The 23,579-nt window shown below is 50.8% G+C and overlaps 2 protein-coding genes across 7 annotated transcripts in view; one reads left to right on the top strand and one right to left on the bottom strand.

Annotated features, from left to right (window-relative positions):
- The first annotated feature begins 687 nt into the window (after positions 1 to 687).
- Positions 688 to 9,073, top strand: LOC127026765 (transcription factor CP2-like protein 1). The gene is made up of 15 exons (XM_050912075.1): positions 688 to 770; positions 903 to 1,054; positions 1,172 to 1,245; positions 2,009 to 2,114; positions 2,187 to 2,293; positions 2,386 to 2,538; positions 2,824 to 2,934; positions 3,023 to 3,084; positions 3,172 to 3,247; positions 3,379 to 3,472; positions 3,560 to 3,650; positions 3,768 to 3,847; positions 3,928 to 4,073; positions 4,271 to 4,322; positions 8,985 to 9,073. Exons 1-15 carry the CDS (start codon positions 688 to 690, stop codon positions 9,071 to 9,073), a joined length of 1,476 nt encoding a protein of 491 aa, XP_050768032.1.
- FBXL20 (F-box and leucine rich repeat protein 20) overlaps positions 8,033 to 23,579 on the bottom strand; it is a 43,253-nt gene continuing 27,706 nt past the window's right edge. For 4 of the 6 annotated variants that reach the window (XM_050911654.1, XM_050911650.1, XM_050911652.1 and 1 more), the window contains 11 exons: positions 22,600 to 22,694; positions 22,065 to 22,133; positions 21,777 to 21,872; positions 20,325 to 20,451; positions 18,240 to 18,314; positions 16,389 to 16,519; positions 14,887 to 14,947; positions 14,308 to 14,352; positions 12,843 to 12,899; positions 11,544 to 11,756; positions 8,033 to 10,648 (listed from right to left, as the gene is read on the bottom strand). In XM_050911654.1, coding sequence (XP_050767611.1) covers positions 10,541 to 10,648; positions 11,544 to 11,756; positions 12,843 to 12,899; positions 14,308 to 14,352; positions 14,887 to 14,947; positions 16,389 to 16,519; positions 18,240 to 18,314; positions 20,325 to 20,451; positions 21,777 to 21,872; positions 22,065 to 22,133; positions 22,600 to 22,694 — 1,077 coding nt within the window. In that variant the 3' untranslated portion in view covers positions 8,033 to 10,540. The remainder of the gene's footprint in view (positions 10,649 to 11,543; positions 11,757 to 12,842; positions 12,900 to 14,307; positions 14,353 to 14,886; positions 14,948 to 16,388; positions 16,520 to 18,239; positions 18,315 to 20,324; positions 20,452 to 21,776; positions 21,873 to 22,064; positions 22,134 to 22,599; positions 22,695 to 23,579) is intronic. The other 2 variants (XR_007767744.1, XR_007767743.1) reach the window with 2 other exon arrangements.

The following is a 23,579-nucleotide window of genomic DNA, read 5'->3' on the forward strand; positions in this document are numbered from 1 at the left end:
CACCCATATCCCCCCCTCCATTAACACCCCATACCCCTCCAGCTGACACCGGGGGGGGGGGGGGGGGGGGTGTCAGTTCCCTATATGAGCAAACACCCCCGCCCCCCCCTCCCCTTTTTTTTCTCCCCAAAATGAGCCAAATCTGGGTGAAATTAGAGAAATTAAAATGCAGCGGGGGCCGCGCGGGCTGGCACAGGGCGGCCTTGGCTTCGCGCCCTGGACAGGGTGGACTGGAATGACTGGGGGGGGGGACACACGACAAAAGGGGGGGGGGCAGATGTCCTTGGCTGGGCTAGGACAAGGGGACAGGGCATAGTTTTGGGGGGGGGGACACGACACGCGGGGCTGTTCCCGGGGGGGGGGGGGCTCCAGCCGGCCGGGAACCGGCCGGCTGGAGCCCCCCCCCCCCCCGGGAACAGCCCCGCGTGTCGTGTCCCCCCCCCACTTTGTATTGACAACAAACACAGGGTGGGGACCCCCCCCCGCCTCACTATTTACCGTCAACTCCCTCCCCAAACTGGACTTAACTGGGCCAAACTGGGCTAACCCCATTCTCCCCACCCCCTCCCTGCTCTTATAAAAGTGGGGGGACTCAGCCCCCCCCCCCAACCCTGTCCCTCCCTGCTGTCACCTTGTGTGTGTGTCCTGTGTCGTCGTTGTCCGTCCCCCCCCCGGGACCCCCCCACCATGCTTTTCTGGCATGGTCAACCCGACCATTACTGGTCCAGTTCTGGGGAGATGTACCCCATCTCCGGCCCTGGGCTGCTCAGGTATGTGTGTGTCCCCCCCCCCCAATAATCCTAAAGCATCCCTTGCTTTTGGGGAAACTGAGGCACAGCTGAGTGCCCACCCTCCGGGGGTGGTGGTGGTGGTGGTGGTGTGGGGGGGTTTGTTTCCCGCAGGGACCCCCCCGTGCTGCCTTACCTGAAGCAGGAGGAACCCAACGGCATCTCCACCTCGCAGCCCCCCTGCCCGGCTTTCCAGTACGTCCTCTGCGCCCCCACTTCTCCCGCTGTCCGGCACCACGAGGAGACCCTCACCTACCTCAATCAGGGTGAGCTGGGGGGGGCGGGGGGGGGGGGGGGGTTGGGGGCACCCCCGGGGTGGGAGTCCCTCTCTGGGGGCTCAGCACCCACTTTGGTCTGTGTTTCTCCCCCCCCCCCCCCCCCAGGGCAGTCGTATGAGATCCGCATGATGGGGAACCCCCGGGGGGACCCCGGTGGGGAGGGACGGAGGATGCTTAAGGTGAGATGGTGGGGGGGACCCCCCCCCAAAACCTGGGGTGAAGCTTTGGGGGCACACCCTGGGGCAAAGCTCTAATCGCAAGTCCCAGTTCAGCCGCTGCTCAGCCCTGGTCCAGCCTCAGTTCAGCCCCCGTTCAGCCCCAGTTCAGCCTCAGCTCAGTCCCAGTTCAGCCCCAGTTCAACCCTGCTCCAGCCCCAGTTCAGCCTCAGCTCAGTCCCAGTTCAGCCCCAGCTCAGCCCCAGTTCAGCCCTGGTCCAGCCCCAGCTCAGCCCCAGTTCAGCCCTGGTCCAGCCTCAGCTCAGCCTCAGTTCAGCCCTGATCCATCCTCAGCTCAGCCCCAGTTCAGCCCTGCTCCAGCCCCAGTTCAGCCTCAGCTCAGCCCCAGTTCAGCCCCAGTTCAGCCCCTGTTCAGCCCCAGTTCAGCTCCAGCTCAGCCCCAGTTCAGCCCCAGTTCAGCCCTGGTCCAGCCTCAGCTCAGCCCCAGTTTAGCCCTGGTCCAGCCTCAGTTCAGCCCCCGTTCAGCCCCAGTTCAGCCTCAGCTCAGCCCCAGTTCAGCCCTGGTCCAGCCTCAGCTCAGCCCCAGTTCAGCCCCAGCTCAGCCCTGGTCCAGCCTCAGCTCAGCCCCAGTTCAGCCCCAGCTCAGCCCCAGCTCAGCCCTGGCCCAGCCCCGGTCCAGCCCCATCTCCCCGCGGGGCGAGGGGCCGTGGCCGTGGGCTCAGCCCGTGGCCATGGCTGGTGGCGCGGGCCTGATCCTGCGGTGCAGAGCGTGGTGCGGGTGGTCTTCCACGACCGGCGGCTGCAGTACTCGGAGCAGCAGCAGCTGGAGGGCTGGCGATGGAGCCGCCCAGGCGATCGCATCCTCGACATCGGTGAGCGCTGGTGGCGGGCGGGGGGGCTGGGGGGGGGGGGCTGGGGGGGCCGTGCTCACCCCCCTCCCGCAGACATCCCGCTCTCCGTCGGCATCCTCGAACCCCAAATCCACCCCACGCTGCTCAACACGGTGGAGTTCCTCTGGGACCCCTCGAGGAGGACGTCCGTCTTCGTGCAGGTGGGAGCCAGGCCTGGCCAGAGGCTGGGGGGCTCAGGGGGGGCCGGGGGGGGGTCACGGGAGCCCCCCCCGACCCCGCTGTCCCCGGCCAGGTTCACTGCATCAGCACCGAGTTCACGCTGCGGAAGAACGGGGGGGAGAAAGGTGTCCCTTTCCGCATCCAGATCGACACCTTCGGGGTGGGGGGCAAGGGGGACCCCCCCGAGCACCTCCACTCTGCCAGCTGCCTCGTCAAGGTGTTCAAGGTATCAAGGGGGGGGCACCAGCGACCCCAGGGTGACCAGTGCCCCCCCGTTCCTGGCAAATCCTGCTCTGAGCATGGGTCAGCTGCCCACCGCAGCACCCCGGGGGGCTGGATGCACAAGGGTCTGGGTGCATGGGGGGGTGGGTGCACGGGGGGGGTGGGTGTATGGGGGTCTGAGCACCCCAGGGGTCTGCGTGGCTCAAGGATCTGGGTGCCTGGGGGTCCGGGGTCCCTGTCGGCTGCCACGGCGGTGGTCCCGGGGCCGCACTCACAGCCCCCGGCGCAGCCCAAGGGTGCCGACAGGAAGCAGAAGACGGACCGGGAGAAGGTGGAGAAGCAGCCGGCGCCGGAGCGGGAGAAATTCCAGCCGGCCTACGAGAGCACCGTGCTGGCCGAGGTGGGACCCGCCCTGGCACCCCTCCCTGCAGGCCAGGGTGCCCCCCCCCGGGACCCTGCACCTCCTGACACCCTCCCTCCATCCTCAGTGCGCCCCGTGGCCGGACGCACTGGGTGCACCCCACAGCCCCCCGGGCACCCCAGGGCTGCCGTCTCCTCACCCCTTCAAGCTGCTGAGCCCTGAGAGGTACGCAGGGCCCCCCTGGACCCCCACCCACTGCCAGGGTCCCCCACTCAGCCCCAGCCCCACTCCCTGCAGGGTGTGCGTGTCGCCTGCCTGCGCTGCCGAGAGCCCTGCGGAGAGTCCTGGTGAGGTGAGGGTGCCATCGGTGCAGCCTCGTGCACCCCTATAGCCCCCCATCTCCCCCGAAGAGAGGCTGGCTGGGCTGAGAACGTGCCGGCTCGGTTCATGCCCCGGCTGAGGCTCCACTCCCGCTGCCGGCAGGCGCTGAGCCCCTGCGCATCCCCCCTGGAGACGCAGCAGTGGCTGCACAAGCATCGCTTCTCTGCCTACGCCCGTGTCTTCGCCAACTTCGCAGGTGAGGCCGCGGGCAGCGCCGGGCCGGGGCGGGGGGGGCAGAGCCAGCCCCTGCGGCTGCCACCCCCCTGAGCCCCCCTGTCCGCAGGCGCCGACCTGCTGAAGCTCTCCCGCAGGGACCTGATCCAGATCTGCGGAGCCCCTGACGGCATCCGCCTCTGCAACGCGCTGACGGGCAGGTGGGCTCGGATATCCCACGAGGGTCCTCAGCGCCTCTTTCGGGGGACCCCCGGGAGCCTCTGCGGTGCCTGGCCGGATCCTGCGCCCCCCCGCCAGACCCCTCTTTGCCTCTGCAGGTGCCCGCGGCCCCGGCTGACCCTCTACGTGTCACGGGAGCCTGCCGGCGGGGCCGAAGGTGCAGAGGATGGATGCTCAGGTATGTGGGTCGGCGCGGGGCAGCGCAGGGACGGAGGGTCCACGCTCGTTGCCCCCTCCCCGTCCCCGTCCTGTCCCCAGGGCTGTACCAGGAGGTGCACCTGGAGGAGCTGACGGCAGCCGAGCTGACTGGGAAGCTGGCCGAGCTGCTGGGGCTGCCCGCGGGCCAGATCCTGCGGGTGTCCCGGCAGGGACCCTCCGGCATCCACATCCTCGTCAGCGACGTGGTAAGGACCAGGGGGGTGACACACCCGGGTGGTGCTGGACCCCGCAGCCATCCCGGCCCCTCGGGGTCCCCAACCTGCTCCCAGCCAAGGCTCAGCCCCCACGGGTGCCCCTCGCTGCAGCGGGATGGGGGTCCGGGCTCCGGGATGGGACACGCAGCCCCAGCCTGGCCCCCTCACCTCACCCCACTGCCCCACAGATGATCAGGAACCTCCTGGATGAGACGTGCTTCGTGGCGGCCGTTGGCAAAGGTAACTCGGTGACCAGGGGCTGCGGGCAGGGGCCGAGGGCCCCAGCTGAGCCGTGTCTCTGGGCAGCACACGGCCCGGAGGGCTACCACCTCGTGCTGCGGTAGGACCTGGCCCCCGGAGCTGCATCACCCCTGGGAAGGGAGATCTCCTGCTAGTACCGGAGCGAGCTGTGCGGGGATGGAGAGAGGAGCCCGAGGCTGGCACCGTCCCCGAAAGCCCTCCCTCCATCCCTGCCAGGCTCACCGGCCCCTCGTGCAGAGGGGCAAGAGGAAGGGGTCCCGTCCTGGCTGCCCCCTCGCCTCCATCCCTTTCTCCCTGGACTGAGAGCAGCTGTGTCCCCGCACCCGCCGCATTGCCTGCACTTCATCCCTGTTGCGTATTAAAGGACGGAGGGAGCCAGCCCCAAGCACAGCCTCGTCCCTGCGGCGCCTGCTGGGGTTTGGGCGAGGGGTCCCCGGGGTCCTGCACCCGCTGCAGGGTGGGAGCAGCCCCACAGCCTTGAGGAGCCCCTGGGCTGGGTTGGCGAGCAGGGCTGGGCACGGGGACAGCCCCGCTTCCCCGGTGAGACCCCGGCAGCCGTTGGGTCGGCAAGGGGGAAGCCCGGGCAGAGCAGGTCCTGTCCCACCCCACGGGGACGGAGCCGGCCATGGCAGAGAGCCCAGGGCAGCCCCGACTGGCAAAACCCAGTAAAGCCTCAATTTCTGCGTTTTGGCTGGGGGAACGGGTTATTTTTAACACCGAGTCCTTCCCCGGAGCACTGTCCGGTGTGGCCGCTGCTGGCACAGAGGGCAGAGGCGGGTGGTGAAGCGAGAGGGGGGACGCCTTCGGGAGGAAACGACTCGCAGGGCAAAGGACGGGTTTGGGATAAACAAGCCGGCGGGAGATTTCCCCAGAGAGGAAGGACAGAGACCGAGAGGAGGCAAAGGACGCCGGCCAGAAGCAGGGAGGGCACTGGGACATCCCCCAGGGGAGGGCAGCGAGCACGGGGGCCAAGACAGATGCGGGCCCCTGGCCCCATCGCTGGTGGGTGCAGGGTGGGGAGAAGGAAACACCCATGACCCTCCCCAAAACACTGCCGAGGGGAGCCGGAGCTCCGGCCCACGAGCCCTTTCCCGACTGTCCCTCCACCACCAGACCCTCGCTGCCCTGCGGAGACTGTGTACGGCGTATCACACAGACAAGGGACAACCTAGCTAGAGATATATATATATATATTTACTTTTAGTTAATGGCATTATTATATCCACACAGTGTCAAGGAAAGCACAGATTACAATATCATTAAAATAATATTTTACAGATCTATTTTTTTTTATATATATATATATAATCAAGGGAGCGTATGACAAGGTTCCAGCTCGTGTGTCCAGTACATCAGACTGAACAGACACCGTGAGCCCACCCGAGTTTAAAAATGCGATAAAAATACCGAGGGGGCCCGGCGTGTCCCCCAGCACGGGGCTCTGTGGGGACAGCAGCCCCCGCGCCGACCCCCAGGTCCCGCACCGGCTGGGCCAAGCAGGGAGAGGAGAACATTGAACGCTCGGGGTTTGCATAGAGGAGGGGGAATAATCCCGTTCTAGCGGACGCTGAGTTCCAGAGGGGAAAACCAAGGTGAGCTCAGAGGCACCTTTAGGGATGGAGGGAGGTTCGTGGCTGCAGCATGAGGAGCCCCAGGGAAAGGCAGGGTACTGGGGGGGGTGCAGGATTGCTGGCAGTGGGTGGCATTTCCCAGCCCCCCCCCCCGCAGCCTTGGGTGCCCTGGGCAGGCTGGCACAACCTGGCCAGCCCCATGGGCTCACCAGCTGGTGAGAGCAGGGGATGCATTTCCTCATCTCTTAAAAAAAAAAAAACAAAAACACAAAAACAAAAAAAAACCACCCAAAAAACAAAAAAAAACCCCAACACAACCGACCCCAAACCCCCATGCAAGTAAAGCTGCCGGCGCGGAGAGCAGGTACTGCCGGCTGCAGCAAGGGCAGCGAAGCCCAGCACCGCCGGCTCTGCTGAGCCGACCCTCTCACCACGACAGCCGGAGCCCGCAGGGCAGTGCCAGGGAACCGGGGACCAGGCGAGCTGTCACCGGTGATGGGATCCCATGCCGAGACGTCCCCTCCGTACGGGAGCCCTGGTGACAGCAGCCACCGGGGCTGCCGAGCGCTCGGCCAGCAGCCCAGGAACGGTCCCCGGGGGTGCAAGCCGAGGGGGGAGCGAGGGGCCGGGGAGGCACGGCCCAGGCTGCCTGAGCGGGGGCTGAAGCTGTGAATGAAAGAGGAAAGTGGCTTCTCCCCCCCAACACCTTTTTTTTTTGGCCCCATGCAACTCCCAAAGCCGCGGCACAGGGACCCCGGCACCTGTGAGCGGAGCTGGGGGCCTCGGCCAGGCTTCGGCACGGAGAGAGAACAGAAACCTCGGCCGGCTTGCTTGGATGCCAGAAAACAAGGCAAAACAGAAAAAAAAAAAAAAAAACCCAAACCAAAACCACCCCCCCAACCACACAATCCTTCATCAGAAGAGGCCAAGGTGTTTTAAACCTCATTTTTGGGGCACACCCCCACCACGGGACACTGTAGCGAAGAACCTTGTCATACTGATCTCCCATCCACCCCCCGCCCCAGCAAAAAAAAAAAAACCAAACCCAAAACCCAAAAAAACCCAAAAAACCCAACCCAAAAACCATGACACCATGGGCCAGCCATGAACAACACATTCAAAGTAAAATTAAAAAAAAAAAAAAAAAAAAAAAAGGAAATTACAATGATGTTTAGAAAACAGGAATTTGTTAAAGTTCTTGTTTTAAATAACCACTGTGACAGCATGTTACACTTGCCGCATCCTCATCCTCTCCGGGAGCAGTCACAGAATTGGGATAAAAAGTGCTGCGGTGTGTCTCGAAAGACCAGAAAAAGCCTAATTTTTGGTTGCGTTAGATCTCCTCACACCACCTCCCTGGGGGATCTCAGCAGCAGCAGCCCAGGCGGCCGCGGGCTGCTTCCCTAGGGAGGTCCCTTCGTCTCCGCACCCCTCTGCTCACGAAGCCCGAGCGCACGCCGGGGCCAGGGCAGCTCCAGCCGGGCTGCGCTGCGTGGCCGGGGTCAGGCGCCGAACGGCAGCTCCAGGTTAAGAGCAAAACACTTGCTTTTTCGAGGTGGTAACAGGCAGTCCAGCCTCCGCCCTGCGACTGTGGGACACAACTTTTACAGAGGCACCTTAGGGTTCTGGGGTGCACGCTGGTTTTTCAAGGGAGGACAAGGAAAGGGCCAACGTGTAGAGAACAGCTCTGGGTCTCAAATCAAGGACCTGGTCCAGCTGGTCTAGTGCGGAGGCTGGAAAAGATGCATTTGGCACAAGTTGGGAGCTTGCAAAATTGGTTTTTTTTTTCAGTCGGGGCTTGCTCGTCACCGAACCTTTCAGCAGAGCCACCATTTTGCACCACTTACCCCTCAAAACGACAGTACAAAGACATTCCTCTAAACGATGGGCCCTGCATCTCAGTGCTCGACGCCCTCCGCAGCCACCAGCTCAAACCCAGGGCCGGCGCTCGACCCAGCACCTACCACTCCTCACCAGCCCAGCAGAAACAAGGGCGCAGGCGTGCCGAGCAGAAACAGCATTCCCAAACACAGCCCGTGTCCGGTACGCTGCCACGTGCAGGAGGTTTGGGGTTTTTTTTTTTTTTTTTCTCTACAAAGGTATTCCTCTAGTAAGACACGGCTTGGAAAATGGTGTTTATTGGTATTTATAAATACAAACATAAGGAAGAGTCCATTTGTAGATGGATAGTTGACTTAAAAGGACACTGTCAAGTAGTTTGAGCTACCTTAATGCTGTCACCCTGTCTGGGGGGAAAAAAAAAAATAATATATATATACTTTGGGTTCTGTATTCTTGAGTTTTCCATTGAAAACTCTGCTCTGTTACAAAGAAAATCAGTCAGCCAACTACACCCTGGCTTGCAAATCCATTTTAGCTCTCCCCTGCCACAGTATAAACTAAACAGAGTGTTCTTCCCAGAGTTGTGCAAACACTGTGATTGCCGGGTGCTGCCCCAGGCGCACCCGCCCGCTCAGAGTCAGTCTGTTACCATGGGAAGCGCCATTCTCTTCTGCCACCCTGAAAAATCGGAGAAAGGACTTCTGCAAATGAAGTATAGGAACACGCTCGTTGAGGAGAGAGAGAATCCACAGCGCTAAGAGGATCTGAATAAATATAACAGATTAAAAGCGATCTACAGGAAAGGAACTGACAGTATCCTTTTAAACGCAGCATACTGGATTTCCTCCCAGCAGACTCTGCATCTGCAAGACTTTGTTAAGCATATACGGATGGGGTGGGGAAATTTAAGTTGTAGATGAAGGGGGATACAGCTTCGGTGGTACTAAGCGACCCTTCTGACTGCCTGAATAGCTCCGACAGCGATAAGAGGCTGGGAAGCAACACGCTGTCCGCAAAGCAAACCCCCAGTGAGAAACCAAGCCCCCGGGACCCTAAAATAGCCATTCCTCGTGCTGCTCCCTGCTCTTCCCCCACCGCAAGATTCTTCAGCGTAAAGGTGAAGCATCACTGCCTTGGCTGCTGGCAGCCAGGATGATTAAACAGACTTGCTCCTCTCTCAGTCAGCTGGGAGCCCTCCGTAAACACAGTGCGCTCCCTTCCATCCCAGGGTGCAGACAGCAGGAAGAGCGCAATTACTTCCACATCAGCTCGTCTTCCACAAACCTGTTCGAGTTTGACCAAGTTCTGCCCCGTTAAACCCTTGGCATCTGCCCATCTGTTCCCATATTTCATACTGGGCATCTGGAACCGCCAGCATCAAGGAACCGGGAGTTCACAGAGCTGGCCCGGGCTGTCTATGCTCTTCTGAAGCGCCTGGGCTAATCTTGCCCGAAATGCCTCAAAACCAGCTGCTATGAACCCACACCCCTGGCAGCTGGGACGGACTGGCACAGAGCAAACCCCCATTTCAGACACTTACCTGCGGAAGATGCAAAAGTCAGCAAAATCACCCAGCGCTCGCACCTCAGCGTACAAAACCGCGACAATAATCGAGGGCGTATTTTCCATCCTGCTGTTCGTCCCGCTTCCATTAGCGAGTCATTATTTCTTGATCAGGGCAACAAGCAAAAAGATTTCTACTTTGCTTTTCCTTGGGGGCAGGATGAAGGGTCGGAGGGACAGGACAGGAGGAGTAGGGAACTTACAGTCACTGGAACAGAGACTGTAACTTTTTCCCTATATCAAGAGTTATATTCTTGTCACTCGGATAAAACCTGAAATGCAAAACAAATTCGGACACCCGATCACTGCTAAAAACAGGCCAAGAAGCCTTCAAGAGCCTAGCCTGTAGCGCAGCTCACTCGCCATTTAAAAATCTTCCTAACAGGTCATTCCAGGCTCAGGCTTCTAATGGTAAAAAGTATTTTTTTTTAAATTTAAATTATTGATTCATAACTTTTGTTTGGTAAATCTCAAAAAATTACTGAATTAGAAATCTGTAAAAAAAAAAAAGCAGGATGTAGGGAGGGTAAAAAAAACTGAGCCTGACATTACAGATTTCAAGCTATATCACAACAATCTAGGAAGCCTCTGAGCTGGATGCTACGGAACACAGAAGAAACAGATGAACCTTCAATGTGAGCATGCTCAGGGTGGTCAGCAGGGAACGGGAAGTAGAGAAGCACAAGTAAATCATGTCTCACAACAGCTGCTGTTTCATTCCCTCACTGAAAAATGGACACAAAACTTGATGGGGTTTTCAGGTTTCAGGTTTTTTTTTTTGTTTTTTTTTCTTCTGGACAACAGATGCAGGGTTAAAGCATGTTCCTTTCCTCTCCCCCTCTCCCCATTTCAAAGGATTTCAGTTACTATTCCAACCTCAACAGCAGCAAGAGTCATTCTGGGATCGCAAAAACCTCCCCTCCTTACCGCAACGATTTCATCTGAGCATGCCCAGTAGGAATGGTTCAGAATTATACCAATCCACCTACAGAAAAAGTCAACACAGCTCCAGCTCCCATACTGCAGAGTTCATCAGTTTGCTGGAACGGGTCAGGCGTGTATATGTACGTGTATGGGTGGCTACAGGGGCCTGGCACCGCAGCCCTGCTCACTGGCCCTTGCAAATGACACTGGTATCGCTTTCCTCGAAGATACTGGTGTCCACCGTAATTCTACAAGTGTAATTAAATACTCAGTTTGCAAGGATGACCGCTTCCAGTGTCATAGGATGATGCAACATCTGCAGAAGCGTTGTCTGCTGCCTCCAACCGAAGGAGGTGGAGTCACAGGCGCGAAGTAGGCATGGACTTTAATATTGGGTAAATGGGTCTGAAAAGACAAACACAACGTGTAAGTGACAAGGGCAGTGGCAGTGCAAGAGTCAAAGAGAAGCTGAAATAGGCCTGGCTTATTTGTCTGCAGACTACAAACTAATACACACATAAAAACCAGAGTCGAACTCTTTCAGTTCACCAGCGTGATTTTCCCACAGCCTGTGGATTAGCAAGTTACCAGAAAACAGAGTTACAGGGAATAAGAAAAAATGATGCTCTTTCCTCCCCGTTAATCCTGTGGGGAACAGAACAACATCTAACTGTACAGATCCATGTTCTCTTTGTAAATAAAATGTTATCATTACTCCTCTTTTACAGATGGAGAAATAGACTCAGGAGGGACTCACTGGGACACAGAGCGCCTTAGATGACCGGCAGCTAGTGCCAGAGCGGCCCTGGCTCTGTCCCACGCACATGGCCACGCAGCCTCCCCTACAGCAGACCGACTCTACTACAGGATTAGCCCGAGTTATTTATATGGGAAGCGTCAGTATAAAGCGCACGACAGTCTACGCTGAGCACATAAGCAGTGGAGAGGAGGTGCCATTCTGCACATCTGCTGTGGCACAAACTCTCGGTCCCCCGTTTAGAAGAGCACTGTCATGTACGAGTGCCCGTAAAATGAGCATTTGCACGCTGCGTCTCCTCTGTTCCTTTCTGCTACTACTCAGTGGACACAGCAATTATCTCTCTTCCCTACCAGCTAGCGTTCATCCCCATCCAATCTTCTGAGTGCACGACAGCTATTAAATTCATAGATGATGGTTCTCACAATACCTTTAAGAATGAGCACCAGATCACGAGGAATCTGAAACCTCAGCCCTCCCTCCTCCCCACCGGATAAAGTGTTCAAGTCACAGCCTTAGCGGCGTTTTAATTTCTTTTTTTACCCTGAGTCTCTTGATCCCTGCCCGCGTGATTTGCTGACAGTCGTACAGTTCTATCCTCTCCAAGCTGTGGCAGCTTTTCAGGTGCTCCAGGGAGGCGTCCGTGATCAAAGGGCAGTTGTCCAGCTCGATCACCTCCAAGCGGTCGTGTGCGCAGGCGCCGTTTCCCAAGTGACGAATCCCATCGTCCGTGATCAGCTCACAGTGGGACAAGCTCTGCATCCAAACACAGCACGTTAGCAGCCCCTGCCATCGGCAAACACAAGCCAACACCCTGCCGGGGGACGCTGTGGGACAAGAGAGAAGATGGCTCGCGCTTCATAGGTTTGGGCTGGTTTGCCACACTGGTGTTTTGGACAGGTCTATGCTCCCTCCTTGTACTGGAGCCACTGCTGCGCTCCAGACCGCGGCCGCTGGGCTCTGCGGGCCTCCAATGACTAACGTGCCTGCAAGGGGAAACTCATAGCCGAAGCGTAATGGGAAAGGCAGCTGCTGAAAGATGAGACCCACAGGGCCAGGAGACAGGACGGCACAGAAACAGAATAAATACCTCTGCTATCGAAGAAACCACCTTTGTACAATCTGTGGCCTTACACATCACGGGAAGGACCCTGACACTGGGTCCAAGAACCAGCAGAAATCTAATGTCACCTACTTGGTGCATTTTTTGGGGAGGGCTGTATCTTAAAAGTTCTTGAGGAGGAAGCAGGGCTTGAGCTAGGAGATAGCATCAGGCTGTTGCTTTGTTGAGGGGCACAGCGTGCAGAAGGGATGGCGGCACAGGAGAACCCACTGACTGCATCCCCCCACCTCCCAGGACACGTTTCCTCATGATGACAACGCAGCAGTACACACAGGGACGCAGAGGAGACCAAGACTAAATTCCCACAAATTTAGACCAAGAGGAACATTGCTTTCCAGAGCCAGCAAGCTTTCCAGGTCTCAGTTGCCCAGCTCCATACTACAGGTGAGAAGGGCTGCAGTTTCCTCGCCTCTACAGACGGACTGACAGCCCGGTTTGCAGACAGATCCTGCCAGGCTTGCTGAGGACAGCCAGAGGCTGGTACCAGGAGAATCCAGTGTCCTATAATTCATTTTCAGGCAGCTGTGGGTGCCTGGCTTACGATTAATGCTAGCAGTAGGGGAGGGACAATAGGTTCTTCAGGGTCAAGTTTCTAGCCGAATTCTTCCAAGCCTTCGCAACACGTCTATGAAGTCAAAGAGACAAATCCCCACAGGCAGTGCTTAAAATCCCTTTGTTTATAGAAAGAAAATGCTGAAAGTTTCACTTATAATACTCACCAGAACCTGAAGCCGTGGACAGTGTATGGAAAGCTGGATTAGTGTACTGTCTGTTATCTGGAAAAAAAAGAAAAAGCCCTTTCATGCTGGGTGCTTTGCACAGGACTTCTTTCCCCCTACGAAAGAAAAACTGCAAACTTTTGCCTAATCCACGACAGTGTTCCCCACAGTCACTCTCCTGAGCCCCTCGGGAACTCATCTCCTGCGTGACCAACTTTCAGATGTACAGATTCTTCCACTCCCTTACAGAAATCAACTCATGTCCTTAAAGGACTGTTAAGGCAGAGGTACTGCTGGTTTTTTGAACCTCCTTAAGCGGCTCTCATGAAATAAGCTCACAATTAAGAGAAGCAAGTGAGGAGAGCTCTTCAACACCACAATGTCTCCGAAATGTTTGTCTCTGAAAGTACAAGAGGTGTTCAAATCCCCTTCCAACAGTTTGGTGGATTGCCGAATTGTTCCTCTTTATTCTTCAGGAAGAAAGAGACTCAACACAATGGCTTTCTAATCTAAAAGCCTTCAGAAGGGAACTTGCTGGGCTGTCTTTGTTCAATGCAGTCAGTCCAAGGACACAGCCCAGTTTTTCTTCTTCCTTTTTTGGGTTAACTTTAAATCACTTCCTGTCTGGACTATTGTAATTTCCTCTTGTGATCTCCTGAATTTCTGCCCTGTAAACATCAGGAAGTACAGAATACTGGGGTTGCGCTGTTTTCATGGCAGGAAGCAAAATCCTGTTATCTCCACTGTCTTTATCTGAATCAGTTTCAAATCTATCCTTAGGGGTAGAGATTTTGCATGGGATCTTGAGTAAATTCAGCTATTTTCCCCTGTAAATGCTACCTTGAAATGGTTATCAGCTTATGGCACATACCCTACAGAACAGGGTGTAGTCACATACGAGAGACCTCCTTAAAACTAAGGAAGACGGCTGCAGCACAGGGTTATAAGAGACTCAACCATAACAGACTCATTACGTTACGTCCCACTGCCTTTGAGGAAGGCTAATGGCAGCATGGGCACCCCAGTTTTATTTCAAGTTGTTGCCATGTCCTCTATAAAATCATTGCTGTTCAAACAATCTGGCTATGGTTTTTCAAAACAGAGGTAACTTCCATTTTCGCAATATATGTAGTGCAAACCTTCCCTTGCCTTACGCATAAAGCTCCAACTCTGGGACTTCACCTTGTGTCAAGGGTCACAATTCACACATCTATTACGTGACCTTCAGGACACATCTATTACTATTAAAGATTTTTTTATTATTTACAGCAGCAGTCATTACTACGAAATATGAACAAAGGATCAAACTACAAAAGCAATATTTTCTTATCCACATACATCCAATCTTTTTGCTCAGGATTCTAAATAGAGTTCTCATTTGGGGACAATCTACTACTTTTTCACCATCTTTCCACACTGCTGTGACTGTGCTAAAAGAGAAACAGCCAAAGGTGGCACCTCCTACCTGGACACACTCTTCCAGGTCCATTTTTTCAAGCTCATGGCAGTTCTAGGAACAAACAGAAGACCGAACACACAAACTAAGTGCAAAGTTCAGACAGCAAATACAAACACAACTACAATAAAGACAGTTCTTTTTAAAAAGGAAGGTTTTTCTCCATGAAACATCATGACTGGAAGGAAAGTTTCTGCTTCTTTACGAACAGCACCAAGTATAGTAAAGGAAGTCTAGCAATTTCACTTATTTAAAGGCACTAAGGTTTTTATCCATAGAAAGTAGAGATAGTTAAATTTAGGGTCACTTGTACACAACACAGATTAATCTAGAAAAACAAACAGCAAAGTTTATAACTCCCAAGTATTTAACATTTCATGTAGTTTGGATGCACATCCTCCTAGATGTGTGGGTCAGGACAACGCCAAAGATTACATACAACCTGATTTTTGTAACTTAGCTTCCACTCAAACATCGAGATCAAAAGCATTACAAAAATCTACATTCAAGAGAAAGCTACTGCTTGTTCGTATCTATCATGAAAAGAAAGCAAAGATACTGGACGAAAAAGTGGAAATGAGCACTTACCCTAGCTAGAGTGGTGAAGCCCACATCTGTTAGCTGAGAACACCTTGCAACTTCTAATATTCTGCACAGAAAGAATTTATAATAACCATGGTGGAGTCATTTTGCTTTTCAGTGTTTCATTAAAAGCTTCCAGCAACCCAGAAAAGTTTGACCCGGTTTAGGCTGTGCTCTCTGAGAGGATAATTTGCACAGAGCATCCACCCTCTATACCTGAGTGTAGGTCACAGGGAAAGAAAAAAAGAAGTCAAGCTACAAGGGAACTCCAAGGGTCATCCAGTCCGTACCCCGCTACGAGGCAGGGAGGTCTAATCCGACAAGCGTTGGACTAAGGTGCTCTTAAAAACCTTCATTGCTGGACACTCCACAACCTCCCCGAGTGATCTCCTCTGGTTTCCACCCCAACTACAGATCTCGTTGTGAAAAAGGGTGTAATACACAACAACCTGGCAGATGAGCATTAGAGAATAAATATTTAATGCCACGATAGAAGAGTCTGAAGTCTTCTAAGGGCGAACTGCTTGCTTCTGTGACAACAGATAAACTTTCTGGCAGTTACCGCAGCTCTACAGCTGTTTCCTTCGCAGTGTTAACTATTTATCTACCTTTATAGAAAAGGAAGCCAACTTCCCTGACGTGCATTACGCACTTTACCGTATGGAGCTTAACGCTGTAAAGCTGCAGCTGAAGCTGAATGTAAACACAGAAACCACTTGGAACCGAAATTGTATTTTACCTTCCTCTTTCAAAACTGGTTTCCATATACTTGTATGCTGCACTTTGTACCCATAATTCTTTAAATGAGATATCACAGAAAACAGTTGTGTTTTGTTTTCCCCTGGAAGACATGTATTTTATGCCATTTAACACAGGCCACTCCGCTGTTACAGATGTCAGATAATAAAACTGTCTCTTCTTTCTGCACCTGGCTATTTTCTGAATTATAGCGAAGTCTTCCTGAAGAAACTTGTCCTAATAAAAAAAAGTCTTAAAAAATAATAAAAAAAAGCAAGCACCTGCAGAGATGTCACTGGAAGCCCACTCTGTCAAGCAGAGTGAAAGTTTGCACAAATTCCATCTGCTACAAAATCATGGTGAAAAACCTGTTAATATCACATGTCAAGAGGAAACAATGTTGTTTAAACGGGTTTTCAGTTCTCAGTACAAAAGTACTCAACTTGTTTTTCATAAAAGAACAAAAGTAGATACACAATGGTGTAAAAGGAGACTGCTACTAAGCAAGTCTATTGGCAGCACACACCACCACGGCATGGAGCTCTTTTACCACTGTTTTACTCGCACAAGTTTAGAAACCAGAAGTTCGGGTACAACTATGACCATCCCATAGCAAATGCCTGGAAAAAGCTCAGTGATAAAAAGTGCCCTTTCAGAAAGGCCTTCAGAGTCTAAAACGGCTCAAATACTACACGACCACGTCACCAAGATCCTTTGCTCAACATGCAACAGGTCACTGGAGCTCGGGTAACTCGGCGGTGAAAACTTACCTAAGCCTTGGGCAGTTCTGTCCCAGGGCATTCAAGATGGCATCTGTAATGTTAGAGCAGCCTGAAGCACACAAGGATTGTAACTTGTGGCATCCTCTGCATATTGTAATGAGACCATCATCTGTTATTTGCTACAAGAAAAACAATAACAACATCACAAGCCATAACAACGTAGGTGAGGTGCAAGGCACTGCCTATTTTCCTTCCCAGACTTCCAACCAGGCACTTAACTGAGGCCAAGTTACACTTCTTTCAACCCAAAAATGCATTCAAATATTTCACTGGAGCAGTTGAAACAGCGTAAGCCACATTGAAGTGACTTGTAAACATTTGGAAAGTGATTCCACATGGACAGAAACGTTTCTGAGCTGGGCCACGCGAGCGATGGGGGAAGGCATGGCAGCAGCAGGCCTAGACTCTGTCTCCTGCCTTCCTTTGCAACCCTTGCTTGCAAAGACCTTCTTGGCTGAAACTCAAGACAAGAAAAGCACCTAACGGAGTTACCCACAAAATAAGCAGCAGGTTGTTTTCACAAACAGCCTTTTAAAAATATACTTCAGTGGTTTGGGACCAAAACCTGAACTGCAAGAGACAGGCTTACAGCCAAAATCACGTTAAATTCACCCCGTGGCACAGCGGCTCCATCGACCCGCCGCGTCCCCGGACGCAAAGGGTCCGTCCAGCCCCACGTGCTTTGCTCTGGGATGGCAACGGGCACACATCTGCTCCAGATGTTTCCCCACATAAGGAAGAGCAGAAGGGGCTGGGACTCAGTGTGGCTGTGCCAAGGAGCCGCACGGGATCAAGAGCAACGCAGGCAGTGGGATAAGGGAAAAAGGGACAATAGGTGGCAGAGGCTGTGCATGCTGGAGGACCAGGTTAAACCTCACTTAATTCCTAGGTTCTGGATTTTCAGAGGCAGCCAGACTCAATTCCCACAGAAAAGCAGCAACCTAGGGACTGGCATCGCTTCTTTTAAAATAGCAAACAGCAAGTCTGTGGGCCGGTAAGCCCAAGTTCTGGAGCGAGATGAAATAGAAACTGAGTGGAACTTGGTATTTTCAGTTAAGGCGAACAAGAACCTTGTTAGTTTTCTCCTCCCTTCTGCCTGTCTGCCTCTCCCCTTGCTGCCTCTCCCCTAGACCCCAGACACAGGTCTGGAACTCACTAACAGTTCAGCTCCTCCTTTGCAAGCACCCAGTCTCAGATGGACGGGCACCAGTCTCTAGCCAGTCTAGTAACTGGTAAAGCTACTCCTTAACCAGGACTGGGAAAGGACAGCCCTGCAGCCCCCAAGGGCCTTGCCCGCTTGCACGGAAAAGGAAGAGACTGTCCAGTTACTCACTGCGTCAGACTAACCACATAATGGTATGTACAAACAGCCCATTCCAATTTATTTTTTGGCATAAATATACATTTTTGGCACTGCAGAATAACTGGTTTAGAGCCCTTCTGTGCAGGGAAACTGCACCTCTTGGTTCAATTTTATAAAAAGACCAGAGGAACCGCCTGGCTAGATCACCACACAAACACTCCAGCCCGATGGAAAGAATTTTTCCAGCTAGTCCTGCAAATGAGTTTAGAAGCCCCGTGGGCAGGGCAAAGAGACAAACAATTCTCACAAAGTGAATGCTATGACACTGTTTTGGGGGCTTATTCAACGTTACTGAATGCTACCAAAAAGCTGTTTTTCATCAACTATTTTTAAAAGTCTCGTAAATTTACAATTGCCCTGTCTGCACAGATGACGATGTTTCTGGGATGGAGGACATTCTGCATGGTTCTGCTTAGAGATGGCCTCTAAATGCACAACGATGACTGAGTTGGGAAATCATAGGAAGCTTTACTTACTAAGCATGTTTGAAGGTTTAAAGTCACCAGCTCAGGACAATGTGCACCAATGTATTTCAGAGCTTCATCCTCAAGCTGGAAAGAAAAATTTAGAGACTGAAGCAACCTGTTAATACTTGAAGCGATCTTCAAAATAAAGCTCTGAGAACAATAAAGCATCTGTGGTTTGGATACCTACGGGGGAGGAGGGCAATGCAATGCAGTCTCAAAATACACAGAAATAAGTGCATGTCTTTTTTTTTTTTTTTTTTTACCATCTCAGGAACGGAGTTCAAAGACCCACAGCACTAAGTTACTGATTTAAAGAAAAGCTGATGTGATCAAGCATGCATAATTAACAAAGCAAGTAGTGAAATCAGAAACTATTTACAGGCATTAAGGAAATGCTTCACTAGTGAGGGCCTACAAGTGACGCTATTTTTATATTGCAATACTGGAACCCCAAAAAAAGCCTTATTTCAATGTGAGGAGCACAAACATAGCCAGGTTGCTTTCTGATGATAAAAAAGCCTGCTATTCTTAAATCTATAAGAACAGATGGCAAGTAATTGATAACAAGGATGTATTGCCATCAATATTACTCACGACTCCATAAATTACTAGGAACTCAAGCTGTTTCTATGACCTGAATTCTCAAAATAGGCTGAGATTGTTATATCTTTAATCAAGTCATTTTTAGAGTCATGTATACCCATCTCACGTATTAAAAATCCAACAGTAGTATAAATTTAGAAAAACTACTGACTATAGCCCTTACAGCTGGGCTTTCTTGTGCACACAAGGGTATTACTGCTTTGTGCACATAACCAGTGTATTATTGCTTTGCTTATCATAATAACCTTTCAGGACTTTCTGTTTCCACGCACAGGAGAAATATGCTTTTTGCAAAATAAAAACATATAGCTGTTTATCTATACACAGCAGACAAAAATGGCATCTACTGACTCATACTTAAGGAATCCTTACCCCCAAGAAAAAAAAAAAACAAATCCAAACCAAGTAAGCGCTGTCAGTGTTCGGGTACAAGGACCTAACAGATCACAGATCGTTTTCCAGGTCTACCTTGAGGCTCTTAAACTCTCGGGAGTCTCTGGGTCACAGGTTTCAACTCCTGCGGGGTCAGTTTTACTCTCCTTTTTCAAGGACAAGATTCCGAGATACACATTTGCTCCTTGCTAGCCTATCTGTCTGCATTAAAAAGACCCCAGCTCACTTAAATAAAAAAAAAATAAGAGTTAGTCCCCACATTCTTTGTGAAATAGCTTTGCAAGAAGCTCTTGCTCCTTAAAAGAGTAACGGTCAAGGTTGATGTTCCCCATGCCCCAGTTCATAATCGATACAACTCCTTAGTGAAGTTGTAATACAGGGAAGTATTTAACATATTAAACTCCCCAATGGTTCACCAGGTAAGACAGTAAAGAAAGATTAAAGGAAGTTAGTCTAAATAACAACAAGTATAACAAAGGGGGCAAAAAACCCCCTTTCAGCTGTAAGAGTGAGTGCACCATTTATATATTCCAAAGTACAAGCATCACAGTCTCTGCAGCCTCTTCAAAATATACTGTTACAGCTCAAGAGCTATACAATATACTTGAGGGAATAGTATTAAGTTCCTGACGGGCTGCAGAGATGTCTTTTCAAGGAGTCACGTATACGGTGATTCTCTTTGACTACCTAGAAGATCCAAACAACACGTAGAGGAAATTCTATCACCAGCGCAGATGAATACTGTCATACTTCCTAAAATTTTCTGAGCCTTCAGAAACGGATGGGTCTAGCCATGAATAACAAACTTATCTCCTCTTTAAAAAAAGTTTGCTCAACGTGCTCCCGACGGGAAAAAAGAATGATTCTACAGCTAGATATGCAATTTGTTCACTGTCCCACTATTCATGCTGAGCTCAAAGCTATTAAAGAATTTCAATAAAAGCAGTTAATCTCCAACAGACAGATTGTGAGTAATTTCAGTAACGTAACATCTCTAGAAATAGAAAAATCCACACTACTTTATCCCCATACTTTCAGTTACAGCAGAAATAAGCCAGCTGTTATTATTCAATTTGAGCACTCTCCACAGAGCCGTACCTGCGTGCAGCCTTTCAGAAACAGGGCTTTGAGTCCACCACAGCCTCTCACCAGAGCCTGGATGCCATCCTTAGTCACTTGGTCGCACCAGGAGATATTCAGCTGTTCCAGCAGTGGGCATCCCTCACTTCGGAGGTGAAAGGAAAAGCGTGTGGAAACTTGGTTTTGTTTTGGAAAGAAATCCTGCTTCAAGCCAGAACCTAGGAAATTCCCATTTCTGGAACCCACATGAGCACAGATGTACACCCACACCCCACGCACCCACGGGGAACACTTCTGTCAAACATCATCTCCAGATGTGAAGAGCTCTCCAGAGGCAGCATCAGGAGCTCTACAGCAGGGTATTAGCAGGGTAAAAGATCACCGATTTATCCCATTTTGGACGCCTCCCAGCTCCTATACAAGGACAGACACTATGGGCTTTCTGGATCTGAGTACAACCAAACCACCCTCAACGAAAACCAAAAATAGGGTCGATTTCTGCCATGCCGCTTCTAACTGTCCAGGTGTAACTTTGCATTTGCAAATGGCTGCCAGTAGGAGTAACACTCAAGTGTAATTTGTAATTAGGAAGAGATATGCATCCTATCATGTATTCAAGATAGCTGCAGCACAGATTTGACCATGTGACGTTAGGGACAAGGATGAAGACCCTCAAGGGAAGGAAAAACCAGGCTCAAAGTATTTTAATGTAGCTACAAAAATAATTTAATCATTCATTTGTTCTTTCAAATCTGTGTTTTCTTCTGGTGTCTAGATTCACCCTCCAGTACTTTTTTCCCCATGATACAGCTTTCCTGGATTTTTTTTTATTTCACTGGTACATCACTTGAATGTTTGTTTGTTTGGGTTTTTTTAATAGCTTGGCCTCTATTGTTACCTTTAGTGTTTTTTTTGCCTCCTTTTCTCTGTCCCAATATCTTCCCACCAATGTCTGTCTGTCCCTTCCTTTTCTAGATTACTTGGCAATTCCATTTAGCAGATTTAAGCAGTTATATGTCTCCTAAGCAGTTTAAAAAGACAAATAGTCACATGCTGGTGTTCACCTTCTAGCTATGTAAACAATTGCTAAGTACGCAATGGTACACTTACAATGAAGAAGCTGACTGTTAGTAAACGAGCATTTTAAAAAGGCAGACTAAGACTTTTGTCTCCCCCAAAATCCCTCCTCCAAGACTTTAACAGAATATAACTCTTCTTCTACTGCTAAGAACCATCAGGACGGATACAAACAAGGTCGAGGGCAGCTTTTACTAAGTCATCCTCCTCTGTCTTGGCAAACCAGGAGGCACAACGTGTGAATGTTGAGCTCTGCTGGGGAATGCCTCAATTCTAACCACAGTTACACCTCAGCCCGTGTCAGTCTCCTCCAAGGCACAGGAGACACACGGGGCAATGGTGGGTCACACTATCTGGAATCAACTGGCAAAAGTCAATGTTGTTGACTCCTACCTCAGCGCTTTCAGAGACAGGTTGGTTATGGAAGTGCAGGAAGCCAAATCAAGGTGCCTGAGTTTAGAGCAGAACTTACTGAGGCTGGTACACGTACTGCAAGAGAGCATACAAGACACACTCATGCAATAGATTTATTCCCAGTCATATACATTTTGTATGACATGCATTATATTATCTACCGCACAAACAAGCCTGGCCTTCCCTTAAAAAAAGGGATGGTGAATATAACATGGTGCACACAGAAAAGGGGACGACAGGGCAAACACAGAAAAGGATTGTACTCACGCATCTGTGATCTTGGTACAGCCATTTAGGTTCAATACTTCAATATTTCTGCAGTTCTGTGCAAATGTCCTTTATTAAAGGAAAGGAAAAACACAGTATTTTTCAGGCAATAGACTTCCAGATGTTTTACAGCATTTGTTTTAACCGTAACACATCAGATACAACTTTGTAAAATTGTCTCAAACAAAATAAATAAGTAAATAAATAAAATAAATAATTTATGTTGCCCCATATCTTGCCTTGGGATTTCCCAGCCTAAAGGCAAGAGCTTGTAATTCAGTGCCAATTACTACTTAGCCCGTAGCAGCAGCTGGCATTATTTTAATGAGAATTGAGAAAAATGGCTACTGTGTGAAGTTAAAAAATGATAAATTAAAAAGGCTTATATGTTACCGCTCTCAATGTTTTAAGTTAGACACACAGGCTAAAGATCTCAGTTCCAAAGTGTTCACAAATTATTCCAATCCTCTGCGGTTGTAGAAACTGAATCATTCTTTACATCACGTTTAAGAGCAGAAAGAAGCCATACTACTACCTTAATGCATTGTCTCCCACTCCTAGACAGCCACGCAGGCTTAACTTCCGCAAGAAACCCCCACATCTTTTAGAAATATTCTCAACTACTCGGCCCTGTCAGAGACAGAAAGAATTACATTAAAATCCAGAAGTCACCTGATCATTCAAAAAGTTGAATTCAAAATTTTGCAGATTAACAACAGTTTGTTATTCTAGGTAACAGTGCTAAGAAAACAAAAATGCCACGATAATAATCTAAGGCAGGGAGAGGGAGAAGTATTCAGCTTCTGAAGATGGAGAGACAAGGAACAACCACCTAAAGCCGCTCAGGCTAATGACTGAGGAACTTCCTCCAGTTCAGAGCTCCCGGACATCAATACAGACTGCCCAAGAAAGATGAAAGAAGCAATGCCATTGCTACACCATGGGCAGTAAGATTTACAAGTACAGTCAATGTACTATAAATGGATATACTTAAATTTCTATTCAAAATAGAGATGAGGCAGAAACAGCCCACGAATTTTATTCTCACAGAAAAAGGGATTCAAACATTTGTCTTCAAGAGATCTAGAAAAATGCTTTTTTAATGTCTAATTTGTAATCAGTGGAAGCCTCCAAAGACCCCGCTATAAGCTAGCATTTACCCAGCTATTTCTCACTGTGAATGAAGTGCAAAAACCATTGAGGGAATATTTGCATCAGTGTCCAGAAATCCAAAAACCTTCCCCTCTACTTCAGTCTATGTGGTTGTTCATCACAGAACAGGAACATCACTCAGCTCTTCAGGTACTAGTTGGCATTTAAGACCTCTATAATGAAGATATTCTTCTATAATCTTTTTCCAGTCCAAAAAACCCCATCAAGCATCAGGCTCAGTACAACGTAATACCACAATCAAAACAAGGGACACCAGCCTAACTAGATATCTGCATGAGTTTCTGGTGACATCTGGCCACTTGCTTTCAGGGGCTACGGGAGCAGCTCGATAGCCGCAGTGTG

The sequence above is a fragment of the Gymnogyps californianus genome, chromosome 28 (assembly GCF_018139145.2).
Source record: "Gymnogyps californianus isolate 813 chromosome 28, ASM1813914v2, whole genome shotgun sequence".
Lineage (NCBI taxonomy): Eukaryota > Metazoa > Chordata > Aves > Accipitriformes > Cathartidae > Gymnogyps > Gymnogyps californianus.